General features: G+C 41.6%; 4 protein-coding genes across 4 annotated transcripts; 3 read left to right on the top strand and 1 right to left on the bottom strand.

Annotated features, from left to right (window-relative positions):
• The first annotated feature begins 311 nt into the window (after positions 1-311).
• mfrp (membrane frizzled-related protein) lies at positions 312-7,587 on the top strand. Its single transcript, XM_075474485.1, is given in 13 exon segments — positions 312-365; positions 2,902-3,010; positions 3,174-3,305; positions 4,047-4,285; positions 4,288-4,526; positions 4,872-5,002; positions 5,086-5,211; positions 5,310-5,386; positions 5,480-5,628; positions 5,749-5,879; positions 6,396-6,530; positions 6,791-6,918; positions 7,042-7,587. Coding segments are annotated over 13 exon segments (1,875 nt in total). The 3' UTR covers positions 7,267-7,587.
• Positions 7,588-7,839: 252 nt separating this feature from the next.
• Positions 7,840-11,817, bottom strand: nudt8 (nudix hydrolase 8). Its single transcript, XM_075473951.1, has 5 exons — positions 11,378-11,817; positions 9,859-10,725; positions 9,378-9,510; positions 8,881-8,958; positions 7,840-8,523 (listed from the first exon to the last, which is right to left on the bottom strand). The coding sequence occupies exons 1-5, from the start codon at positions 11,398-11,400 to the stop codon at positions 8,335-8,337; spliced, it is 1,290 nt and encodes a 429-aa protein (XP_075330066.1). The 5' UTR covers positions 11,401-11,817; the 3' UTR covers positions 7,840-8,334.
• A 151-nt stretch (positions 11,818-11,968) lies between these two features.
• On the top strand, positions 11,969-16,345 carry ftr86 (finTRIM family, member 86). Its single transcript, XM_075474484.1, has 11 exons — positions 11,969-12,645; positions 12,877-12,972; positions 13,141-13,374; positions 13,483-13,645; positions 13,731-13,826; positions 13,954-14,004; positions 14,141-14,182; positions 14,309-14,350; positions 14,642-14,707; positions 14,813-15,015; positions 15,791-16,345. Exons 1-11 carry the CDS (start codon positions 12,136-12,138, stop codon positions 16,124-16,126), a joined length of 1,839 nt encoding a protein of 612 aa, XP_075330599.1. The 5' UTR covers positions 11,969-12,135; the 3' UTR covers positions 16,127-16,345.
• Positions 16,346-17,951: 1,606 nt separating this feature from the next.
• LOC142388712 (C1q-related factor-like) lies at positions 17,952-18,972 on the top strand. The gene is made up of 4 exons (XM_075474256.1): positions 17,952-17,958; positions 18,074-18,178; positions 18,282-18,422; positions 18,536-18,972. Exons 1-4 carry the CDS (start codon positions 17,952-17,954, stop codon positions 18,970-18,972), a joined length of 690 nt encoding a protein of 229 aa, XP_075330371.1.
• The last annotated feature ends 1,324 nt before the right edge of the window (positions 18,973-20,296 follow it).

The following is a 20,296-nucleotide window of genomic DNA, read 5'->3' as shown; positions in this document are numbered from 1 at the left end:
TGGACATTTTCAGAACTGGAGACTAAATCCTTTGATGCAAATTATATTGTTTTTATTGTTCATTTTCACATGGATTACGTTGATGGATCTGCGACAAAGCATTGGGCTGTGTCGGAGGACTGAAGGCCAAAGGCTGTCCCAGCCACAGTGGAGGTTTACAGTCTGTGCAAAATGAACAATGATAAGAAAACTCAGGAAAATCTTTTTCAAACACCCTTGCAGAGAAACAGTTCTCTTCATAATATCCTCCCAGATGTTTTCATCAAATCATTGGGGCCTTTGAGAGGAGATCTTTCCCAGAGAGACTAAAAATGTCTGACCTAACTCAAGTCGCTGTATACTCAGACTCCTCAGACATTTACAAGGTAAGCAGGACAGTTTACAGCTGAATGATGTTCTTCGGTTAAGAATTGATAAACAAACGTTTTACGGGAAGAGCTCTCTTTAATGACAATTGAATACAATGAATTCAAAGACTTCTGGAACTCTCTTATGTGCTCAGGGCCTAAAGAGACTCGCCAGGGTGATCACAGTCCACCTCTTTGCAGCATAGCACATGGAGTTTTGTAATTAATTGGGGGGAGTGAAGACCTTAGCTGTCTTAAGCAATGCCGGTCGCAAGTTCTACCAGAAGTTGCAAATCGTATCAAATGTCAGGAAGCAGATGAAGTCTGTCCAGTTCTCATGGAGATGAACCTGGTGAAGTGCAGCCATGGTGGCTTTTATCCTGTTGTAACCTATTTCTGCAAAAAAAATGACTTTTAGTGGGGATTGATGATTAATTACTTGTTCACAGTTACTGTGACTAAAGCTAAATATTGATTCTGGTTTGCAGCACGTATTTTCAACAAGAAACTAACCCAGTGTGAACTGTAACTGTAGCTAATGTATGGCTTAGCATTCAAAGTTCGACAAAGTAACAGTGACCAATTACTCTTTATGCATTGATAGCATGCTTTTTGCACATATTACAACTCTTCTCTACCCATAAATTTAAAGGTGCAATTTCTAATGGGCACTTGTTTCTGTTCAATAACCCAGAAGCTACTTTCATCAGGTTTGTATATCAATTAATGAATCAAAATGATATTTAGATTTATTTAGAAGGAACAATATGAATATGAACAGTAATTTTATCCTGGTATACACAGTTAAGCTAATTTGAACCTAGATTGCGATGGATACTAGTCTTTAGTTCTCAACATCACCTGATGGCTGTGGAGGAGATGCTGTAGGCTGTGTGCACAGAAGCATGGCATGAGGATGGGGATTCATGCAAAGACTGAAAGGAAACCATTGCAACCGTTTTTTCGGTTTATCCTGGCCTCCAGTGGGTGCTAGTCGTGGGCCTCAGCTGAGGTGTATGTGTAAATCTTCCACCTGAGAATTTTTAGAGGAATGTTTTGTTTGTTTGTTAAGCCACTTAACACTGACTTATGAATGATTTGAATGTATATATAAAAGTCACCTAACTCTAGAGATGAACTAGTACTGTGTCTACACATAACAGCCTGACAAAGAACAAAATTCAAATGGCAAAGTTAAAGTTTGACTGACATTTATTAGTATTTTTGGCATCAAAAAAGGGATTTCCAAAGAGCTCTTTGCCAAAAAAAACTGGAATATCTTGGCATCTTGTGCAGTGGTACGTAATATTTAAGGAAACAAAACCTCAACAGAAATGGTTTCCATGGAACCATAGAGTTTCCCTTACATACTGTATTTTCATTTAGGTTTGAACCTATTTCCCGTTGTCCTTGCAATATAAAGGGAAGTACCAAAGAATCTGCTTCAACCTGTGGCATAGTAAGACTTTTATCACCGATGATTTCCCCGTACCTCAAGAAATTGTGCAAGGGATGACAGATATAAGTCACAAATATGTACACATAATTACATACGAAGGTTTGCTTAGACAGATAGCAAAAAGGGAGTAATTATTGGGGGGCATTTAGATTCAAAGGAGTCTGATAACTTTCTCAGGTGCTGGCAGATCAAACAAAAGGAAATATGTAGCAACTTAAAAAATGATACAATTTGAATGCTATGGTCATATTAGAATAGCCTGGGCGAAAGCCGACTGTTGACTTTGTCAAACAGTCTGGGAAAACCCAAGAGGAATCCGTTTCCATGGAGGGCGGGACCTTACCCAGCAACTTAAATTCATTGGAGTAACGGAGTTCCCTTAACCAATCATAATGTTTAGAAATGACGTTGGTTATGCGCCGAGGTTCATGCTTACTCTCGCGAGGCTCTAGCTCGCGAATCACGCTTCCCACATCCGCTTTCATTATACCGGTACCATTTGAGAAATCAAACTTTTCCCAAAGCCAGTTGGAAGGAGAGCTACGACATCCTTGCCACTAACAAAATTGACGAGGCATTCCTCTTGCTCTCGTTTTAATTGTGTAATGATCTCCAGAGTTGAGACAACTTCATGGATAGCTTCTAGCATTCTTCCGTGGCCATGTTTATTTCCACTGTGGTTGAACTACAATTATATGGACTACAATGGACTCCGCGCGTGAGTTCTGCGTCACGACTCGCAACTGTTTGCTGATTGGCAAAACACTGAGCGAACCGAGGTAGGGGGATTTGGCCAGACTATGTGCGGAGCCAAAATCTTTGGGTGGAAGTACGTAGGATGGCGTCGCCAGGCTAATATTAGAAGTGATTTGACTGTGAATTACTGTGTCCAGTAACCTTAGCAACAAGTAGCTACGGCCTCACCTCATAAAGCTGTTTCAGCTTTTTTTTTTAAGGCAGAAGAAAGATATTTCTCCATCAAAAAGTTACAACATACTAATGAGAAATAGAATTTAAATTAAATTGATTATTCATATATTTTCATTTTCATTTCCAGTTCTCTCCTTTTTTTCCCCCCTGTTCTGCTTTTCTCAGAATGTGTTCTGTAACCCTGCCTTCGAGCTGGAGGGGGAGCGAGAAGACAGGGTGGAGGGATTCAGGACATCTTCCTCCGCCCCTGAACCGATCAAACCACCGGCAGCTAGTGAGTCACCTTGTCCATTACATGCTTAATCATTGAAACAAATTCAGATTCAACTTTATGTCCAATTTGTCTTGCTATAAGTATAATCATATATAAACCTCCAATACAGTCATAATGACTGTATAAGGATTAATATGTATACATGTTTGTGTCTGTCATTCAGGCCTAAGCCGTGGTCTTTTGGGGTTGTATGTGATGCGTCTTCGGGGTCCAGGTTGGGGCTTGGTGGTGGTCTCTGCTGCCGCCCTGCTGCTGTTAGCCGCCCTTGGACTGGCGCTGGCCCTCATTCTCACACGTTAGTCCCTTTTTCACCACAACTCGGTGGTGTCCCAGTCAGTCACAGAATAGATTTTAAAAGCCTGCTGATGGTTTACAAATCCCAGAATGGTTTAGGCCCAAAATACATCTGTGATATGTTCAGAGAATATAAACCTAGCAGAGCTCTTAGATCCAAGGACTCAGGTTAGCTGGTCCAGTCCAGAGTCCAGAGTCCAGAGTAAACATGGAGAAGCAGCATTTAGCTGTTATGCTGCAAACAAGTGGAACAAACTGCCAGTGGAGATTAAACTTTCACCAAATGTAGACATTTTTAAATCCAGGTTAAAAACATTTCTTTTCTCATGTGTCTATGCATGACATCTGCACGCTATCTTTTAATTTATCTGGACTGTTGCTTGTTTTTAAATTCATTTAAATTATTTTATTTGTTTCTCTTTATATTCTTTTATGTATTTTTAATGCTTCTTACACTCCCTGATGCAATGCTTTTATTTTATGTGAAGCACTTTGAATTGTTTTGTACATGAAATGTGCTATACAAATAAATTTGATTTGATTTGATTTTGATTTGACTTGTTTGTAGTGATCAGGGATTTTATAAACCTAGATTGCTACTTACTGTTGAGTTACCTTTTGTGAGAAAATGTAGGACGGAAGCCATGTTTCAATCAGTGCACATGCTATTCACAGTGCATTAACAGTCATTTCTTGATCAAAGATTTCCTTCATTTCAAATAAGTCTGTGTTCCCTTTTCAGAGATTAAAGGCCAGGCAGTGGAAAATCAGTTCCTGCCAACAGGCACTCCAGACCTGCAGAGTGCAGGGAATGAAGCATCCCATACTTTACCAACAGTCCCTGCTAACAGAAGTGAAATAGACAGCACGGACACCCCACAGCCTGCAAACATCCCCCCATCTGAAACAAGCATGTCTATTCTAACCCAACAGAAGCGTTGCCCTTTTTTTCCGTGTTTATTTGTGTTTACCCCAGATAAAGTTTTGATTTCTGCCTCTCAGGTTGTGGAGGTGTTATGACTGACTCTGAAGGCAGTTTCAGTTCCCCAAACTACCCAGGCTCCTACCCCCCCAACTCACTGTGTGTGTGGGTGATCCGGGTCCCGCCCCCTAACTTGGTCCAGATACATGTTTCCTCTTTGACAGTGGAAGGACCATCACCATGTCTGTTTGACTGGCTGGAGGTGCAGGAACAGATTGAGCAGAGTTCTGTGATCACCAGGTCAGTCAGGTCCCAAGGAAGAAGGAAAAAGTTGCACACTACTAAGTCAAGAAACAGAGCAACATTATTTCAAACTGCTGGTAGATGGCGCTAAAGGTCTGTGCAAATATCAAAAACGCTCTTCCGCGTGCTAAGGCCTTGTTGAAAAAATGTCAGTTCATGTGAATACTTTGACCTTTATGCTTACTTACATTCTTGGAAAGTGAGGCAGGAAGACATAACCCCTGCCCACAAATCCTTTCAGGAATTTCAGATTTTTAATGTTCAGGCTTAAGGTTCAATCAAAGGCTGTCCTAGAGAGATGAATAAAAACAAAGGTTTTTCCAATAAACTTCTTTCCTGCAGGTTCTGTGGTAACGTTGCACCACCCACAGTCAACACAAACAGTAGCACAGCGTGGGTCACCTTCCACTCTGATGGCAGCATTGCAGGCAACGGCTTTGCTGCACAGTACAGAGCCATACTGCCTGGACACAGTCAGTATTCCTGCATTCAAAAGCACGTGAATGCTCATGTCCATTCGCTTCTGCGTGTAAGTATATGTCGTGTGTGTCCTCAGGGAGCTGCTCCAAAGAAGAGTTCATGTGTGACAGCGGGCGCTGTCTGCTGCCTGTGTCTTTGTGTGACGGTCATCCAAACTGTCACGACCAAACGGATGAGTCAAACTGCAGCCATAAGCACAAGGGTCAGAGAGAATTAGCTGTGCTGAAAACAATAACCCGAGCTTAAATGTGTCCTAGAAAAGAACACAAGAGTAACCTTGTGAACAATGCTGCTTCACAGGATGTGGTGGCCAGGAGTTTGGGCCAAATGGTTACCTTGAAAGTCCAAACCACCCAAGGCCGTACCCTCATCAACAGGTACAGTCCGAATCATTTGACACTATACCAAACGGGCAGGAAGAGAACAGTGACACTAATCTCTCTCTTTTTTTTTTTTGGTCTTTTCTTTAGCTGTGCATATGGCATTTATCCGTTGGCGAGGGCCAAGTCATTACACTAAGCTTCAAAAACTTCAGCTTGGAAACTCAGAACGTGTGTGAGTTTGACTATGTGGAGGTGCACGACAGCGCCAACACTGCAGCTGGAAGGGCTTTGGGGAGGTGAGATGTCCCGCAGTAATCCTCTCTCAATCATTCAAAATTTGTCTGTCGAGGGGTATCTCAGGAGAAATGTGTCTCTTTTTTAAGTGAGTTGTATAATAATATCATATTCTCTACCAGGTTTTGTGGTACCACCTTCCCACCAGACCTGACCTCCTCTGGCCCCCACATGACAGTGGTGTTTGTTGCTGATGAGGGAGTGGCTGACAGTGGCTTCAATGCAACATACCAAGCTGTTTCTCTGCAGGACAGTGAGTTATTGCGTTAGAAAACCTAGTTTGAGTGTATATGACTGTTAAATGAACTATTTTCCATGTGTCTGTTTCCATGTTTTTGAGAGGGTAGCTTGTTTAAGAAAAAAATCAATAAAAAAACAATGTACTGTGTATGTGATGTGTTTTGTAGGTGGATGTGGATAAAATAATGCACATTTGATTTGGATAAAAAGTATTACGTTTGGAGTGAGGAATATACTACATTCCAGCATCAGAACCTAATTCCATCTGTGAAACATGGTGGTAGTATAATCACAGTTTGGGGCTGTTTTGCTGTATCTCGACAAAAAGGAAACATTGGGTTTCTTTTTCTAACATGCCCTCACAAGTTATGATTTGGTGCTAAACAATAAAACTGAACTTATCTAAATCAAAAAGTGAACTGTCAGGATATCTCTCTCTGAGCTGAATTGCAAGAGAAAGTGGGTTATGTACCGACCGATGTATTTTAGCTTTCTATAAACGTATACTTAAATCTTCTATTTATTAAAGGGACATGTGGCCCCAACCAGTTCACCTGCAGTACAGGGGAGTGCCTTCAGCACCAGTGGCTGTGTGACGGATGGAATGACTGTCCCGACGGAGCTGATGAACAGGGCTGTGGCAACTCCACCTACCCTCCCTTCAGTGAGTCTGTTATCACTGACCTCGATCAGTTAGCGCAGCAGTTTTTGTCTCCACAGGAGGAATTTGCTGTTGATGTCAAGGACACCAGAAAGAGTGCAATTGCTCAGTGATTAATAAAGCTTTTCAGTTAAAAGAAAGGTTGAGCAAATAGTCCAACTGCAAATCATAAAGGTTATCGGTAATTTCTGATTACGTTTTGATTGAAATCCGTCAGTTATTTCAGTGACTAATCCATTTTTTTCCACTCAACACAAAACCAGCTTCGTCATGTGAATTTATAGAAGTGGAGATGTGCCTGGGCCTCAGCTATAACCTCACCTCATTCCCCAATATCTGGCTGTCCATTGCTGACCAGAGAGAAGCTGCCACACTCCTGCAACAGTATCGGGTAGAAGCTACCTTCGTAACTCGTCTTAAAATTCAATCCACAATAAGAACTTATTTGACACCCAGTTTCTTTTCATGTTAGACATCTACCCTCACACTCCTTTTTCTTGGTTTTGTTGCCCAGGTGCTAATGGAGCTGGCGTGCTTTAAGCCTCTGCAGAGGTTGGTGTGTGGGATGTTTCTTCCTCAGTGCAGCCCTCAGGGTGGCGTCCTCCAGCCATGCCGCTCAGTCTGCTCCTCTGCTGAGCATCAATGCAGCCAGGCCCTGGATCTGTTCTCCTTCAGCTGGCCCTTCAACTGTCACCTTCTTCCTGACTCACAAAACCCCATGGAGTGTTCACAGCCTTGAATATTTTACTGTAACTATGCGACAAGTCCCCAATGTGATAGTATGTGAAGAAATCACATCCAGTCCCACCCCATACTAGTTCTTTGAATTAGGGAAACACTTGGCCTGCTCAAAGGTCTGTACTGGAGACACGTGGAAACCACACTAAAACCAGCAGGTTTTCAAGCAAGCACATTTTTTAACACGTGTCCAGAATACTGTGGACACAAAGCAATTAATGGTGCAATTTCAAAATAGATATTTAGAGGTTAAAATGGTTCAGAGTTGTTGTACAAGTCCTCCCAACAAAGCAAACTGTTCAGTTTACAAGCTCAGAAAGAAATCGGAATGTTCTGGGGCACCGGGTTGTGCAACTGGTTGAGGCTGAAGCTCCTGAAGCAGCCTGTGGGCCTTTGTTGCACACCATTCCCCTTCTCTCCATCTGACCAGTTTCCTGTCAAGCTACTTTTAAAATAATAAAGGCCACTAATGCCTCAAAAATTCCTTTAAAAAGATGAAAAAGTTCACTGTAAATTGTCTTTTTGCACCATTTCTTCTCTTTACATCGACAATGTTGAATGAATGAACACTGAAAAAGTAACTAAAATACTTTTATTGCATTTTTCTTCCACACACACACCACATCATAATCATGTGCATCTGTTACTTCAGTGTTACCAGCAGTCTGGCTATGATCTGTAGTGAAATAAAATGGGGATGAACAGAATCACACTGGAAATCGTTATCCCTCACAGCTGTGTTTCATTGGCTTCACATGGGAAAATTTTACAAAGATGAATCCCAAGAAAGCCGTGGCGCAGAAGTTATCTAGTGACTCAGATATTTAAGCGAATAAACCAGTGAGAGCTGGAAATAAATGGAAGGATTTGCAATTCAAAAATAAAAAATGTCCATATAAGAATCAGCCATGTATTTTTCTGGATAATGGCCCTGTTAGTCGATTCGTTTCTAAGATGAATGAAATACTTTATTTATAGCGATTTCCAACGTGATTTTATCATACAAAGCCAGAATGCGTGTGTCACAGTAACGCTTAAGTCACTGCATGCCAAAAGGGTAATAACCGAGCTACTCTGGTGGTACAATTATTTTCAGGGTATGGTCCAGAGCGACTGCAGTCAAGCCCCACACTCGATGTTTCCCATTACAAAACACTGGCAGTGTGTATCCGTACTTGTCACCAGTGCGGAAGTGTGTGTAGCCCCGGTTCAGAGGGTTGCACAGGTGTGACAAGGACACGGTGAAGATCTCTTCTACCTGGAAAAGAAGCAATTTACTGGTTTTGTTCTACATTGAAAAATAAAAGTTCTGCCGTTATAATGATAGATAAAAAAAAAAAATAAAAAACTGGAAATGTCTTTAACCATCCCTCATATATAGAAATGTATACATTTAAATGTTTGTGTTGACATGGCAAAACAGAGAAAAGAAGTCCAAAGAGGAAATGTTGGTTCACCTCATCTGAATCACCAAGAGGTCAAAGAAAAAGAAAAAAAAAAAAAAAAAAGAATCAGACGTGACCGTGGTGTGAACTCACCACCATGTTCAAAAGAAAAAGAAAACTTTGTCAGAATTTAGCCCCTTTAACAGACAGAAAATGTGGGATGACTGTACCTCCTCAGGGTTTGGTTTGAAAGTCAAATCCTCTAGAGGACCAAGGTTAGCAAGCACAGGAGCAATCATCATTCCTGACTGGAGACACAATGTGTACAACAGGGACGGAAGAAGACATGATATTAAAAATACTCACATTTTTGAAAGTCCCTTTAAAAGATTGGCTGCTCCCATCTAATAATAATAATTTTAATCAATAACCGTTATCGAGGTCAATTTAATTTAAAACAATTGATATAAAAAATGTGGGTGTTTGGACTCATCTTCAGACTAAATGGACAATTTAACAAAATCACCCATGGTTTTTAGAATTTCTGATAAGAATTTCTAAATTTAAAAAAAATAAGATGTTCACATATGAATTAATAATAAAAAAGACTGTAAACCAACGCTGAAAGAAAAAGTAATGACAACAGGTTCAAACAGAATTAAAAAAAAAAAAAAAAAAAAAAAAAAAAAACTGCTGTGCAACTTAAAATAAAAACAGTCCAACTCACCATGTCCCTCTGAGGTTTCATGACGCCCCAAACCCTCTCATTTGCCACATCAACACCCAGCTCCTCCCGGGCTTCTCGCAAAGCTGTGGCCACCACATCTCTGTCAGATGGATCACTCTTTCCTCCAGCAAAGCTAGGAAAAATAATGGAAAGAATGACACATACAGTACTCTGATAAAATGGACTGTACTTGTTTAGCGCAATCTGACCACTCTCTGCGCTTTCACATGTCACATTCGCCCATTCACTCCTACAACACACTACACAGTGCCATTTGTTCTCATCCCACACATTCAGGCACCTATTGGACGCATAAGTAGGCAACGTGGGGTTCAGCGTATTGCCTAAGGACACTTAGACATGTGGCCCGGAGAAGCCTGGAGTCAAACCACAGACTTTCTGGTTCGCTGCTCTTCCTCCTGAACTACAGCCGCCCCGTAATCCCAAAAACATTGTAGCTCATTTAAAGCATTCCACTAACCTGACATCTCCTTTGTGCCTGCCCTTCAGTGTGCTGGAGCGCAGAGTGAAGAGAAATGCAGGATCCCCTTCGACAGTGCAGAGACAGACCAGGATGGATGCCCATCGCCCCTGGTTCTTTCCCTGCGTCTGACTTGCCCCTTTTCTCACCTTGTCCGTCTCATAGAGCTTCCAGTTCGGTCCCAGCCTCTGTCGACACCTGTTTTCATTCTTTGGGGATAGACAGTCTCTCAAAGTATCTGCTACATAAGGGGCAGCCTGATGAACATCTCTGGCTTGGTGAAAAGAGTGACTATGGGGTAGTGGTTTCCAATTAAACTTGTTTAAAATCCCAGGCTTATGTGCTGATAAACTGAAGGGACTAGCGGAGTGCCTTATGTGATATAAATGACTTTGTAGAAGGTTATATTGAGTCTTATCGATGCAACTGAATGGAGGCTGGCTAAATTCCAAAGGCCTTCTCCAGCGCTCAAGGAGAGTCCTGTTGATTAAGCAGTGCCAGAAAATGCTTAGAGGATTAGACACTTGTTTGGTTTTTGCAGAGACCTTAGGATGATGGTGATGGCTTAACGAAATGGCTTTGCATAAAAGGTTTTCAGAGAAAGCATCACTCAGCTGATGGTTGTCACAGTTAGAGCTGAAAGAAGACAGCGGAGTGGAATAGCTTACAGTCTTTGTGGATAACAATAATTCATCCTTGCTAGTGCCCTTCCGACTTATTTGTTCATATTTCCTTTCTTTTGCGTGTCTTGCCCCTTGCCATCCAGAACCTGTGTGCTCAAAGAAAGCAGAAAGGTGGGATTCTCTCGACAGCAACAATGATCTTAAGGAGCAAGACCAAGTCGAGGTTTGTGGCGCCCTAAACATCCTATGAAAAGAAACAGAAACATACGAAGACAGTGTGAAGGATTATTCACGTTAAAGATGCCCGTGCCTGATAAAGTGAGCAGTGAATAGACTTGGTAGGTCAAAACTCAGCTGATAGCACCTAAAATGTTCATTGAAACTCAATAATCCTTCCAACGACACCCCAACGTTAAAGTCAATTGTTGCACAAAATTGTTATGGACCAAAGAAAATAAATTCATCACATTAACAATACTTATGCAATCCTACAAACTTCAGCTGCCAACCTCTACTATAAGGCTAAAGTTTGTGGCTAAAGTCAAACTTTACTATTAGCTACAACTGCATGTTAACCAACTAAATGTACCTTCTAAACTTTAATAACAATGTATAAATTACATTCTTGCTTCTCAACAAACACTGGTTATGTACCATTCAAGATCTTTTGTTCCAAAACTAGCTCTGCTCCGGTTAATATGCACGCGAACTAACTGGCTAAGCTAGCCAAAAACTAGCATAATAGAGAGATAGCATGCAAGAGCCATTCGTAAATTAAAGCGCAAGCTTTTATTTGGTTGATGACGAGTATCTGACATTCCCAACAAGAAGTCAGAAAATGTACCAATGACCTACTTATAAAAGTAAAACGTGTTTTGAAAGCGGAAAAAGCTCACCTTGTGAGTGGTATTGGCGACATCTAGTCCCTCGCCCAACTAGCCGGCTGCCACTAATCAAAGCACGGTAGCTTCACGCGCGTCAGCACTGCCATCATTGCGCTGTATGGACAACAAAATAGCAAAGTAACATTTTTCCATTCAGCTTGTTTTGGTTTTTATGCAAATAAATTAAGGGTGCGCTTGGGACAAAACGTTCAAATTATTTAGGGATGAAGTCATTGGAAAAAAAAAATCCCCTGCTTATTACATCATGGGTTTTCAGGGGTGAAAAACTAGTTTGTCTCGTTTCAGACTTAGTCCTTTTCCTATCGGAGGTTGACTTAAAACAAGTGTTCATCACATTCTTAGTTATTAAAAAAAGCATAACAATTGACTGGTTCAAATTTCTAATCAAGTTTTGCAAAACATTTAGTTCAAACAGTTAATTAAAAGTTCCATCACGTTGCCATTAGTTGAAGAGACCAAGAAAACGGAAACTGGAAAACACCGACAACATTAAGAAAGAGAAAATCCTCACCACACCTGTTTTCCCAGCCCCACCCTGAGTCATGGGTGCTTGAGTATTTGAGCAGCACTGATTGGTGTGAACTGGTATTTCAACCTTCCGATCCTTGGGTGTCTCTTTGCTTTACATTTTTTTGGGCTGATCATTAGATCTACAACCTTCAACAGAATTGACTGAATTTAACTTTGTGGTTATCCATAAATCCAGGGCGGACCTTCAGAATATCAAGCTTCATTCTTCCCAGCGCTATATGGCTTCAGCTTGGCCCGAGGAGGACAGCTTTGCTTGCTCAGTATGTCTGGATACCCTGAAAGACCCTACCACTCTGCCCTGTGGGCACTCATACTGCTTGGTTTGTATCCAAAGGCACTGGGACAGAGGAGCCAGCAAGGGTGGATACAGCTGCCCACAGTGTAGGCACATCTTCAACCCTCGGCCCTCCCTGGCCAAGAGCACTGTGCTTGCAGAGGCCATGGAGAAGCTAAGAACCAACAGCCTCAAGACAAGCTCCTCCACAGTGGGCTCATCAGCTCCACCATCAATGCCTATCTATTTGGAGGTCCTGCCAGATATAGGGCCAAGAAAGGGAAGCGTTTACCCACAGCTTCCGTCAGTGGAACCCAGACCGTGCCCTCAACACAACCAACCCCTGAATCTGTTTTGCCATGAAGACAAGGAGTGTGTCTGTGAGGTGTGTTGCCAACATGGACACAAGGGTCACCATGTACTCAAACCACAAGAGGAAAGAAAAGAGAGACAGGTACGTAACTGACAAGGATAATTTTCATCTGTATAATCTCTTAAGTGTGATTTTTATTTTTTATTATTATTATTATTTTTATTTATTTATTTTATACAACTGGACATGCTTTGTATAAGGATTTTCTGCCAAAAATATTTTATACTGTCTATGGTCATAGGGCCTTACTGATCCACGATGCCCGTGGCCTCTTTAACCAATTAACAATTGTATGTTGTTGTGTATGTGCAGAAAGAGCTTGTTCAGATGCAGGTGGAGGTTCAGAGAAGAATCCATGAGACTGAGAGGAAGCTGAAGGAGCTCCCACATGCTGCTCGTCAACACAAAGTTAGTAGACCTTGCTGTTGCTTATTGTAGTGCTTTTTCTACTAAGTTTCCTTTTCTGTCGCCTTGCTTGTAGTTTAATTTAGGACATTAAACGAGACGAGGTGGCAGTCTTTGCACCGCCACCTCGTAAAATCCTCATTCTTTTCTTCCTCTCTACACTCGTTGTAGGCATTGGTGCAAGCTCTGGAGAAGGAGAGCTCAGATTTATTCTCTGAGCTAGTTAAGAGCTTGAATCTAACAGGCGCTCAAGTTGGTGAGCTCCTTAGCTCCCATGAGACTTCCTTAGGGAGCAATGCTGAGGGACAGATCCAGCAACTAGAGCAGGAAGAGGCACAGCTCCGTTGGAAAAGTGAAGAAGTGAGCCGGCTGGCTGACATGCAGGACGACATCTGCTTCTTGAAGGTAATGAGCATGAAGGGTGATGTTGCTAGAAGGTGATTACATTCCACTTCCACTGAAAGAGGAGTTTTAATAGTGAAACTAAAGTTGTTGTTTTTTTTCTTTTTCAAGAATTTTCTCCTTATGGAGCCGCTGGGTCAGACAGGTGTCACAGGAAAGTCTACACTTAGTCAGGAGGAAGAAGTGGTTGCCTCCATCCGCTCCGCCATGAAAGAACTACAAGAGTCAATACAGGACCTCTGCAAAGCCAGTGTGGCTAAGATTGTCAAGTTAGGTTAGAACTTCTCTTGTCTTCTCTAGTGTATATATATATTTTTTCTCCTCTTCTCCTCTCTTGATGGTTTCCTTTTTCTTTGTAGTGAATCTGGAGGCTGTGGCCTCAACACCCAATGTTATGACAGCAGCAGATATGACAGTAACTGATTACTCTGGTCAGGCCTCAGGACAAAATCCAGGTTTTCTAACTTCCTCCAGTGCAACACTGACACAACATAACTTCAAGCTGAGAATCAAAAGTTGTTGTGACAGAATAAAAGTGGACCCTCACCCATGTTTGTCTCAACTCATTCTGTGTTCTTATAGTGTACGAAGCCACAACTAACCCTCCACCTTTGCCACTACCAAGACCTCAAGGTAAGCTACCTTTATCAAGTTTTTATTAAAAAAAAAAAAAGAAAGTAATTCAAAGTATTTCCGTTGTCTTAGAACCACACCAGTTGAATTCCCAGAGTAAATATATCGCTTCATCTCATTAATGTTTTCTCCCCAGCTACTAGGCCTTCAGGGCCTCAAGGTTCTGAGCGTCATGAAGGTAAGGTTGGGAGTTCTCATAGCAGCACATTGAATATGTTTTGCTGATGGCAGATGCCATGGAGTGGAGATCCTTTGGTTTACTGTTCTGTTTTCTGCCTCTCTCCTAATCTCTATCGGTACGAAGCCTCAGCCCCCCCTCCTCCCGTCCCTTTTCTTCGACCTCAAGGTAAATGCAAAGACATTACGAAATGTTATCATACATACAGTAGATATAATCAGCTTCTTCCGTTTCCCATAAAAGCTGAAAGTCTGCTTTTGACAACTTTTGCTCTAAGACTAAAACCTGCACAGAAGTGCTTCCTCCCACAGAGGCAAAGCCCAACTGGCCTGTGACTGCTCTACTTCTTTGGGTGGTAGTACGAGGAATCACTCCCTGTAAAGTTGTGCCAAGGGTTAAACTTTACTTGTCCTGTTCATAACTGCAATTGTGCAATATTGTTTATTTTCACGCTATTAGCATCTGGAACGATGAGAGTTGGACTGGTGAATCCAGAGCCACAAGCTAGAGAAGAAATGCTAAAATGTAAGTCTATTACACTCCACAATATGAAGCCAAATGCAAAGAAGACCACTTGACTGAAGCCATTGTGATGTAGAGTTTTCACTCAAATGTATCTTTTTCCTTCAGTTCGCTTTGTACCTACCATGAATCCCAACACGGCGCATCATCACATTCTGTTATCGGGTGAAGGTCATAAGGCCAAGATGCGAGCTGAGAACCTGAACCCACCAGACCACCCTGAGCGCTTCAGCTACTGGAGACAAGTTCTCTGCAAAGAGCCCTTGGCTGGGAGTCCCTACTACTGGGAGGTGGAATGGACTGGCCAGAGGGTGAACCATTCTGGCACTTTTGGCCATATTTTCTATAGCACACAAGATTGACAGAAAAGTTGAAAGAGGGAGGAATGAGATGCAGTAAGCAAGAACTGTGCTGCTATTTAAGTTCATGTAGTTAGCCTGGCCCTAACCATTCAACTACTGAATCTCCCAGTATGAGCCTTAGATTTAGAAGGAATCTGTTTCGATTAGCTATGACCTGGATGTTCTTTTCCCCAGACAATTTCTAACGTTGCTTTGATCAAAAGAGACTAATATCTCATTAGATGGTCTGAACTTAAGTTGGTATGGATGGTCATAAGGCTATTAATGACTTTAGTTATCCCCTAGCTTTTCCCCTTGCTCCACTAATCTTCACTTTATCTAGAGTCTGGCATTGAGTGGCCGGATTGACATTAAATTAGCTCCAAATTGTGACTTTTGAGATCCCAAATACCTGAAAATCTGACATTTCTGTTAGCTGCTGCTGTGTTTTATATTTGCAGGCTAATACATTATAAACACTGTATCTTCTAAATAGCGCATAGAGAGTGTAGGTTTGCGTACTAATGTTGTTTTGCAATCTGTAAGGGCTACATGCATGACTTTTGAGTCTCATTTCTGGCATAAATGAGACAAAGTATAAACTTCTAAGAGTGGTCTTCTTTTTAGGTTAAAACAGTTCAGTTTTATACTTGCCTTTCAGTCATTTTCAACTATCGTGGCATGATTTGCTCACTTCCTTGCTTATTTTATTTGTTTTGTTTTGTTTTCCTGTCCCAACATGCAGATAACCATCGGTGTTGCTTACAAGGAAATGGAACGCAAGGGTTCCGATGACAAAAGCCGTCTGGGCCACAATGCTCAGTCCTGGACCCTGTACTGGTCTGGAACGGGCTTTGCCTTCTGGCACAATGGCCAGGAAAAACTGCTGGGCTCACCTAAGGCCAGTAGGATCGGCGTCTATCTGGACCAGCATGCAGGGATTCTGAACTTTTACGGCATCGCCAAGAATCAGGCTGTCTTAATTCATCAACACCAGACACAGTTCACCGGCTCACTCTACCCAGGATTCAGGTTTTGGGGAGGAGTAGGGGATAAACTCACTGTTTGCCAATTGGACTGAGTTTAGAATAAATGTTGGGCTGCTGGATTTTTTTTTTATTCAACCAGCTTCTGTGATTGTTAGCATATGAAAATTAAATTCTAATAATTCCATGAATTTTCTTCTTGTCCTATAACACAGAAACAAAAAGGTTCAGTGACATCTTGTTTCCATAATGTTCTTTGTACACAAAACTGCATTTGTGTAACATGAATTTTCTAAGTAAATAAAGGAGTATTAAGCACAAATTAGTTGGTAAAGTCTTTTTGTTCAACATTCTTAAGTGAGTGCCCTCCATATTTTGAGTGAATATGGAGGGCAGATGGTTCAGTCCTAATTTATCACACAGGTTCCCTGAACCTATTTATGCCTTCTAAAGAAAGCAAAAGAAAGCGCACTAACCGGGATGAAACTAAAACACCCATCTTTGAACTCGGACCTTATTTTAATGATGGGATAGGGTCACATTCTGTCCATGGGCATCCAGAAATGCAAAGGCACTCAAAACTACCTTTGTGGCCACATTTTGTCGTGATGACACTCAAGCAGACTTGACTCTGAACGACAGTCTGAGACTAAGAAATCTTGGATTTACATCACTTTTGACTTTTTTAAAACAAAACAAATGATTCCTGCTAAGAGCACATCCTTCTCCAACACCAGTACCGTCTTACACAATTTTCCTAAAAGTGCTCTAAAACTGTATTAAAATTTATTTGCCCATGCTCCAAGTCTCCACAACGTTTCACAATGTGAAATTTGTCTCTGTAGTTTTTACATGGTCTTGTTAATAAATGGTAACAGTTACATCCTTCCAGCTGTTCTCGACCTAGTGGGGAAGCAAACGAACAAATCAACGACATCCTCCCTAGCAGAGGTAACACTATCACTTCAGCCACATTATCACAGCTTGAAACCAGCTGATTGCATTTTTGATTCCCTACACCGAAGCGACCTGGTTGACTAAGGTTCCTTCTCCATTCTGCTGTAGTCATGGCTAACATGAGTTCTCCCATGTGATTTGGAACATTTGTCATTTGTCGTTCGTCCAACTGCTTCATTCTGAAAAAAGATGACAGTGATTATTTGTGTTCAGATTTATTTACATTCAAATTCTTGCTTTCCAACCCGTAAGAATCTAGCAGGAAGCTACTTTGTCTTTTCTCTCTTACTCCAAACATTCTTAAATGGGTGTCTTGCTTTGTGTTTCCTTGTAATCCAAAACTATTCATCCTGTCAGAGGGCAAAAATCTCACTTTACAAGGGGTGGCAACAGCTCGTTGTGTCTTGCCCTGATTAAAGATTCATGACAAATCAGATACAATAATTGCTAAGGACATAGTGGCTTTTAGCATTTTTGGGTGCCAAACACTTTATACCGAATGGGTGATTGAAATTAGAGACCTGTTCCACCGCTGTTATGACTGCAAAACTGAATACTTCTCAGCACTGCAAACATCCTTCAATCTTTGCTGCTCAGTGAAATACTGCATGCATTTGTAAACATGGAAAGATGATGTCCTTGTGTGCTGATGGGAACACGGAATCACACATACAACCTGTCCCAAAGGATAGATGATACCCGACCTATATTGACAACACAATGACATTGAGGGCGTGTTTGTGTGTCTGTGAAGCTCTGAAGTGATAAAGAAATGAGTTAGGGTACATATGAATGTAGGCACAGTGAGGGGCTAAAGGGGAAACAGGGAGGAGCAATTTGAAAGCGAGAAGAAAACAACTGCGGGGAAATACATATATATATAGAAAGAGCTGAAACACTTGACCCTGCATCAGTCTATCCCATCTTCTGCCTTTCATCAGTCCATCATCAGTCAACATCACCATGAGAGGTAAGATTTACATAGAAGAAAATGTTCTAAGATTGAGTTGGTAGAGTGAGATGATTGGAACCCTTGAGACGAATGGATGGTTTAGAGCTATATAACTCTTGTTTTCTTCTCCCAGCTTTTCTATTGCTGTGTCTTCTGGAGGTAACTTTCTCAAAGACTTTTGATTATGAGTGGGGTGGACCTGGAAGCAACACCGAAAATGCAGGTGCCAATACAGAAGGTGAGAGATCAAGAGCATCAGTCAGCTGAGCAACAAGACAAACTAAGTTTGCCTGCATACGAGTGCTTTTGCAACCGATTTATCTGTGTGTATGTGTGATCAGTTTGCCTTACAGATCAGACATCGTGTGGTTGCTGTCTGATGCAGCAGCAAATCCACAGGATGAAGACGTTTTTTAACGTGAGCCTCAATGAGCTGGAGAAGGATTTGATGAAAACAAAAAACCTCCTCAACAGTGTCAGAGGTGAGATACATACACAACCTACAATAGGGTGAAAATCAGTGAATCAAACTCCTCTCAACCATTAACAAGCGCAACTTCACAACCTCTCCATCTCTTTTCCTCTCCATCTCCAGCCAGCCGCAGTGCCTTCTCTGTCGCTCTGACCAATGACAACAGCATGACCTGCTTTGGCCCCTTCCGTGGTGAAGACAGAGTCATCATCTACAAACATGCCTTCATCAACCTGGGAGATGGTTACAACGTGGACACTGGTATCTTTACAGTTCCCCGCTCTGGTGTGTACAGCCTCGCCCTCACCGTCTACAGCGACGCTGGCTCTCCGGGCAGCAGCTTGGCTGCCTGCGCCAGCCTGCTTGTTAATGGTCAGGTGGTGGCAGGACCCAGTGAGAAAAATACGCAAGACCAAGAGGACAGTGCCACTATTGTCATAGCCCTGCACCTGAAGGCTGGAGACAAAGTAGTGGTCAACCTGCCCATTGGATGTTTCCTCTGTGATGACAGCAGCCACTATAACACTTTCACTGGGTTCTTGCTGTTTGCTACTGACTAAGCAAGAGAAAGGTCAAATAGGTGTTTCATGTCAACTGTCATCCTACCGATGACAGTCATGTCTTGTAGACCTAAATATCGTTGATTTTTCTTGCTTGATTTGTTTTAATTATGTGTCATTATTACCATTTCCAGTTTATATGAGTTATTTGTTATGTTTGAAAATCAAATTGAAATCTTTCTGTGCATATGCTACATCTGTATGTGTTCTTGGCTATCCTTACATGTGAAACATATTGTACAGAGAACTCTCCTGATCATCAACACCGATTTTATGTGATGGAAATATGTAGTCTCCAAAATGACAAGAAAAATAAATATGGAGAAAAAAACAGCATAGTGAGGTATTTTGATTTAATCTCTTTAAAAGCACATTGCAAAGTTAATTCATAACACTAACTTTATCAGTATTATACTTACTCCATTGATGACAAGGGAACAAATGACTTGAGCCTACTCAAAATCAGAAGTTTTCAATTAGCACTCTGAGCCAATGGGCTTGGTCGGATCATTACATCTGGTTGTATAATGACTTTTACATCCTCCTCATGCAATGTGAACAGTCGTGATGGATACACATTATTCCCAGGTCAGCAACTGCCTAGCTGTATGAATGCTGCTCTGTGATCAAGAATGTGGTGGTGCTGATGTAGCGGTAACACAGAACTTTCCAAATCCAGATGTGCTGGCGCGGTGATGCTGACACAGTGTGATCAGCTCCAGATAGAGCAGCGTCCTCTAGACTTGCCAAAATGGTTTCTCATCAACACGAGCATTTTCTAATTTTAGCTTCCTGCTATGGGTTACTCCAGCATCGTTTCCCATTTCATTGTTGCATTGGTTATTTTAGGACTACTCAGAATTTGGTAATATGCCATGTCATAAAACAGTACGTTCACAGACCAAACCTCAGTTTAATTTCCTGTGTATTAATTCTCAGTCTTTGGCTGCAGATAATTTCCTGCTATCTGCCATGTACCACCTGACAACAGTAGGTCTGTGTAAGCACACTTATGTTACGTTGAAACAGGGTGAATAATTCTGGAAAACATTATGTGTTGCATTCACTTACACCTGGCCATCTGAGATTCACCCAAGCTAAACAGCAGTTTACACTCCACTTGTTGGTGCTTTTTTTTTGTCATGGTATGTCCATGCATAAGAAATGCATGTTCAAAAACATAACTTAATATATAACTTAAGTAAATATGAGGTGGACAGTTTCACTTGTTTGTGAACTGCTGCTCTGAAGCCTGGCACGTGACATTTGTCTGGAACCATCTTATTCTTTTTGGAGCTAGACGTGACCACATTTGGACACGATG

This window comes from Odontesthes bonariensis, chromosome 9 (assembly GCF_027942865.1).
Source record: "Odontesthes bonariensis isolate fOdoBon6 chromosome 9, fOdoBon6.hap1, whole genome shotgun sequence".
Classification (NCBI taxonomy): Eukaryota; Metazoa; Chordata; class Actinopteri; order Atheriniformes; family Atherinopsidae; genus Odontesthes; species Odontesthes bonariensis.
Note: the sequence above shows the minus strand (reverse complement) of the source record. Positions and strands in the feature narration are given on the sequence as shown.

Coding starts and splice junctions, on each gene's coding strand:
- nudt8 (XM_075473951.1), bottom strand. CDS start 11,400: ATGTCGCCAATACCACTCACAAG. Junction 9,511..9,858: donor AGGCACAAAGGAGATGTCAG/GTTAGTGGAATG, acceptor TATTTTTCCTAG/CTTTGCTGGAGGAAAGAGTG. Junction 8,524..8,880: donor TCAAACCAAACCCTGAGGAG/GTACAGTCATCC, acceptor CTTCTTTTCCAG/GTAGAAGAGATCTTCACCGT.
- ftr86 (XM_075474484.1), top strand. CDS start 12,136: ATGGCTTCAGCTTGGCCCGAGGAGGACAGCTTTGCTTGCTCAGTATGT. Junction 12,973..13,140: donor ATGCTGCTCGTCAACACAAA/GTTAGTAGACCT, acceptor CACTCGTTGTAG/GCATTGGTGCAAGCTCTGGA. Junction 15,016..15,790: donor TGGAATGGACTGGCCAGAGG/GTGAACCATTCT, acceptor CCCAACATGCAG/ATAACCATCGGTGTTGCTTA.
- LOC142388712 (XM_075474256.1), top strand. Junction 18,179..18,281: donor TGCAGGTGCCAATACAGAAG/GTGAGAGATCAA, acceptor ATGTGTGATCAG/TTTGCCTTACAGATCAGACA. Junction 18,423..18,535: donor CCTCCTCAACAGTGTCAGAG/GTGAGATACATA, acceptor CTCCATCTCCAG/CCAGCCGCAGTGCCTTCTCT.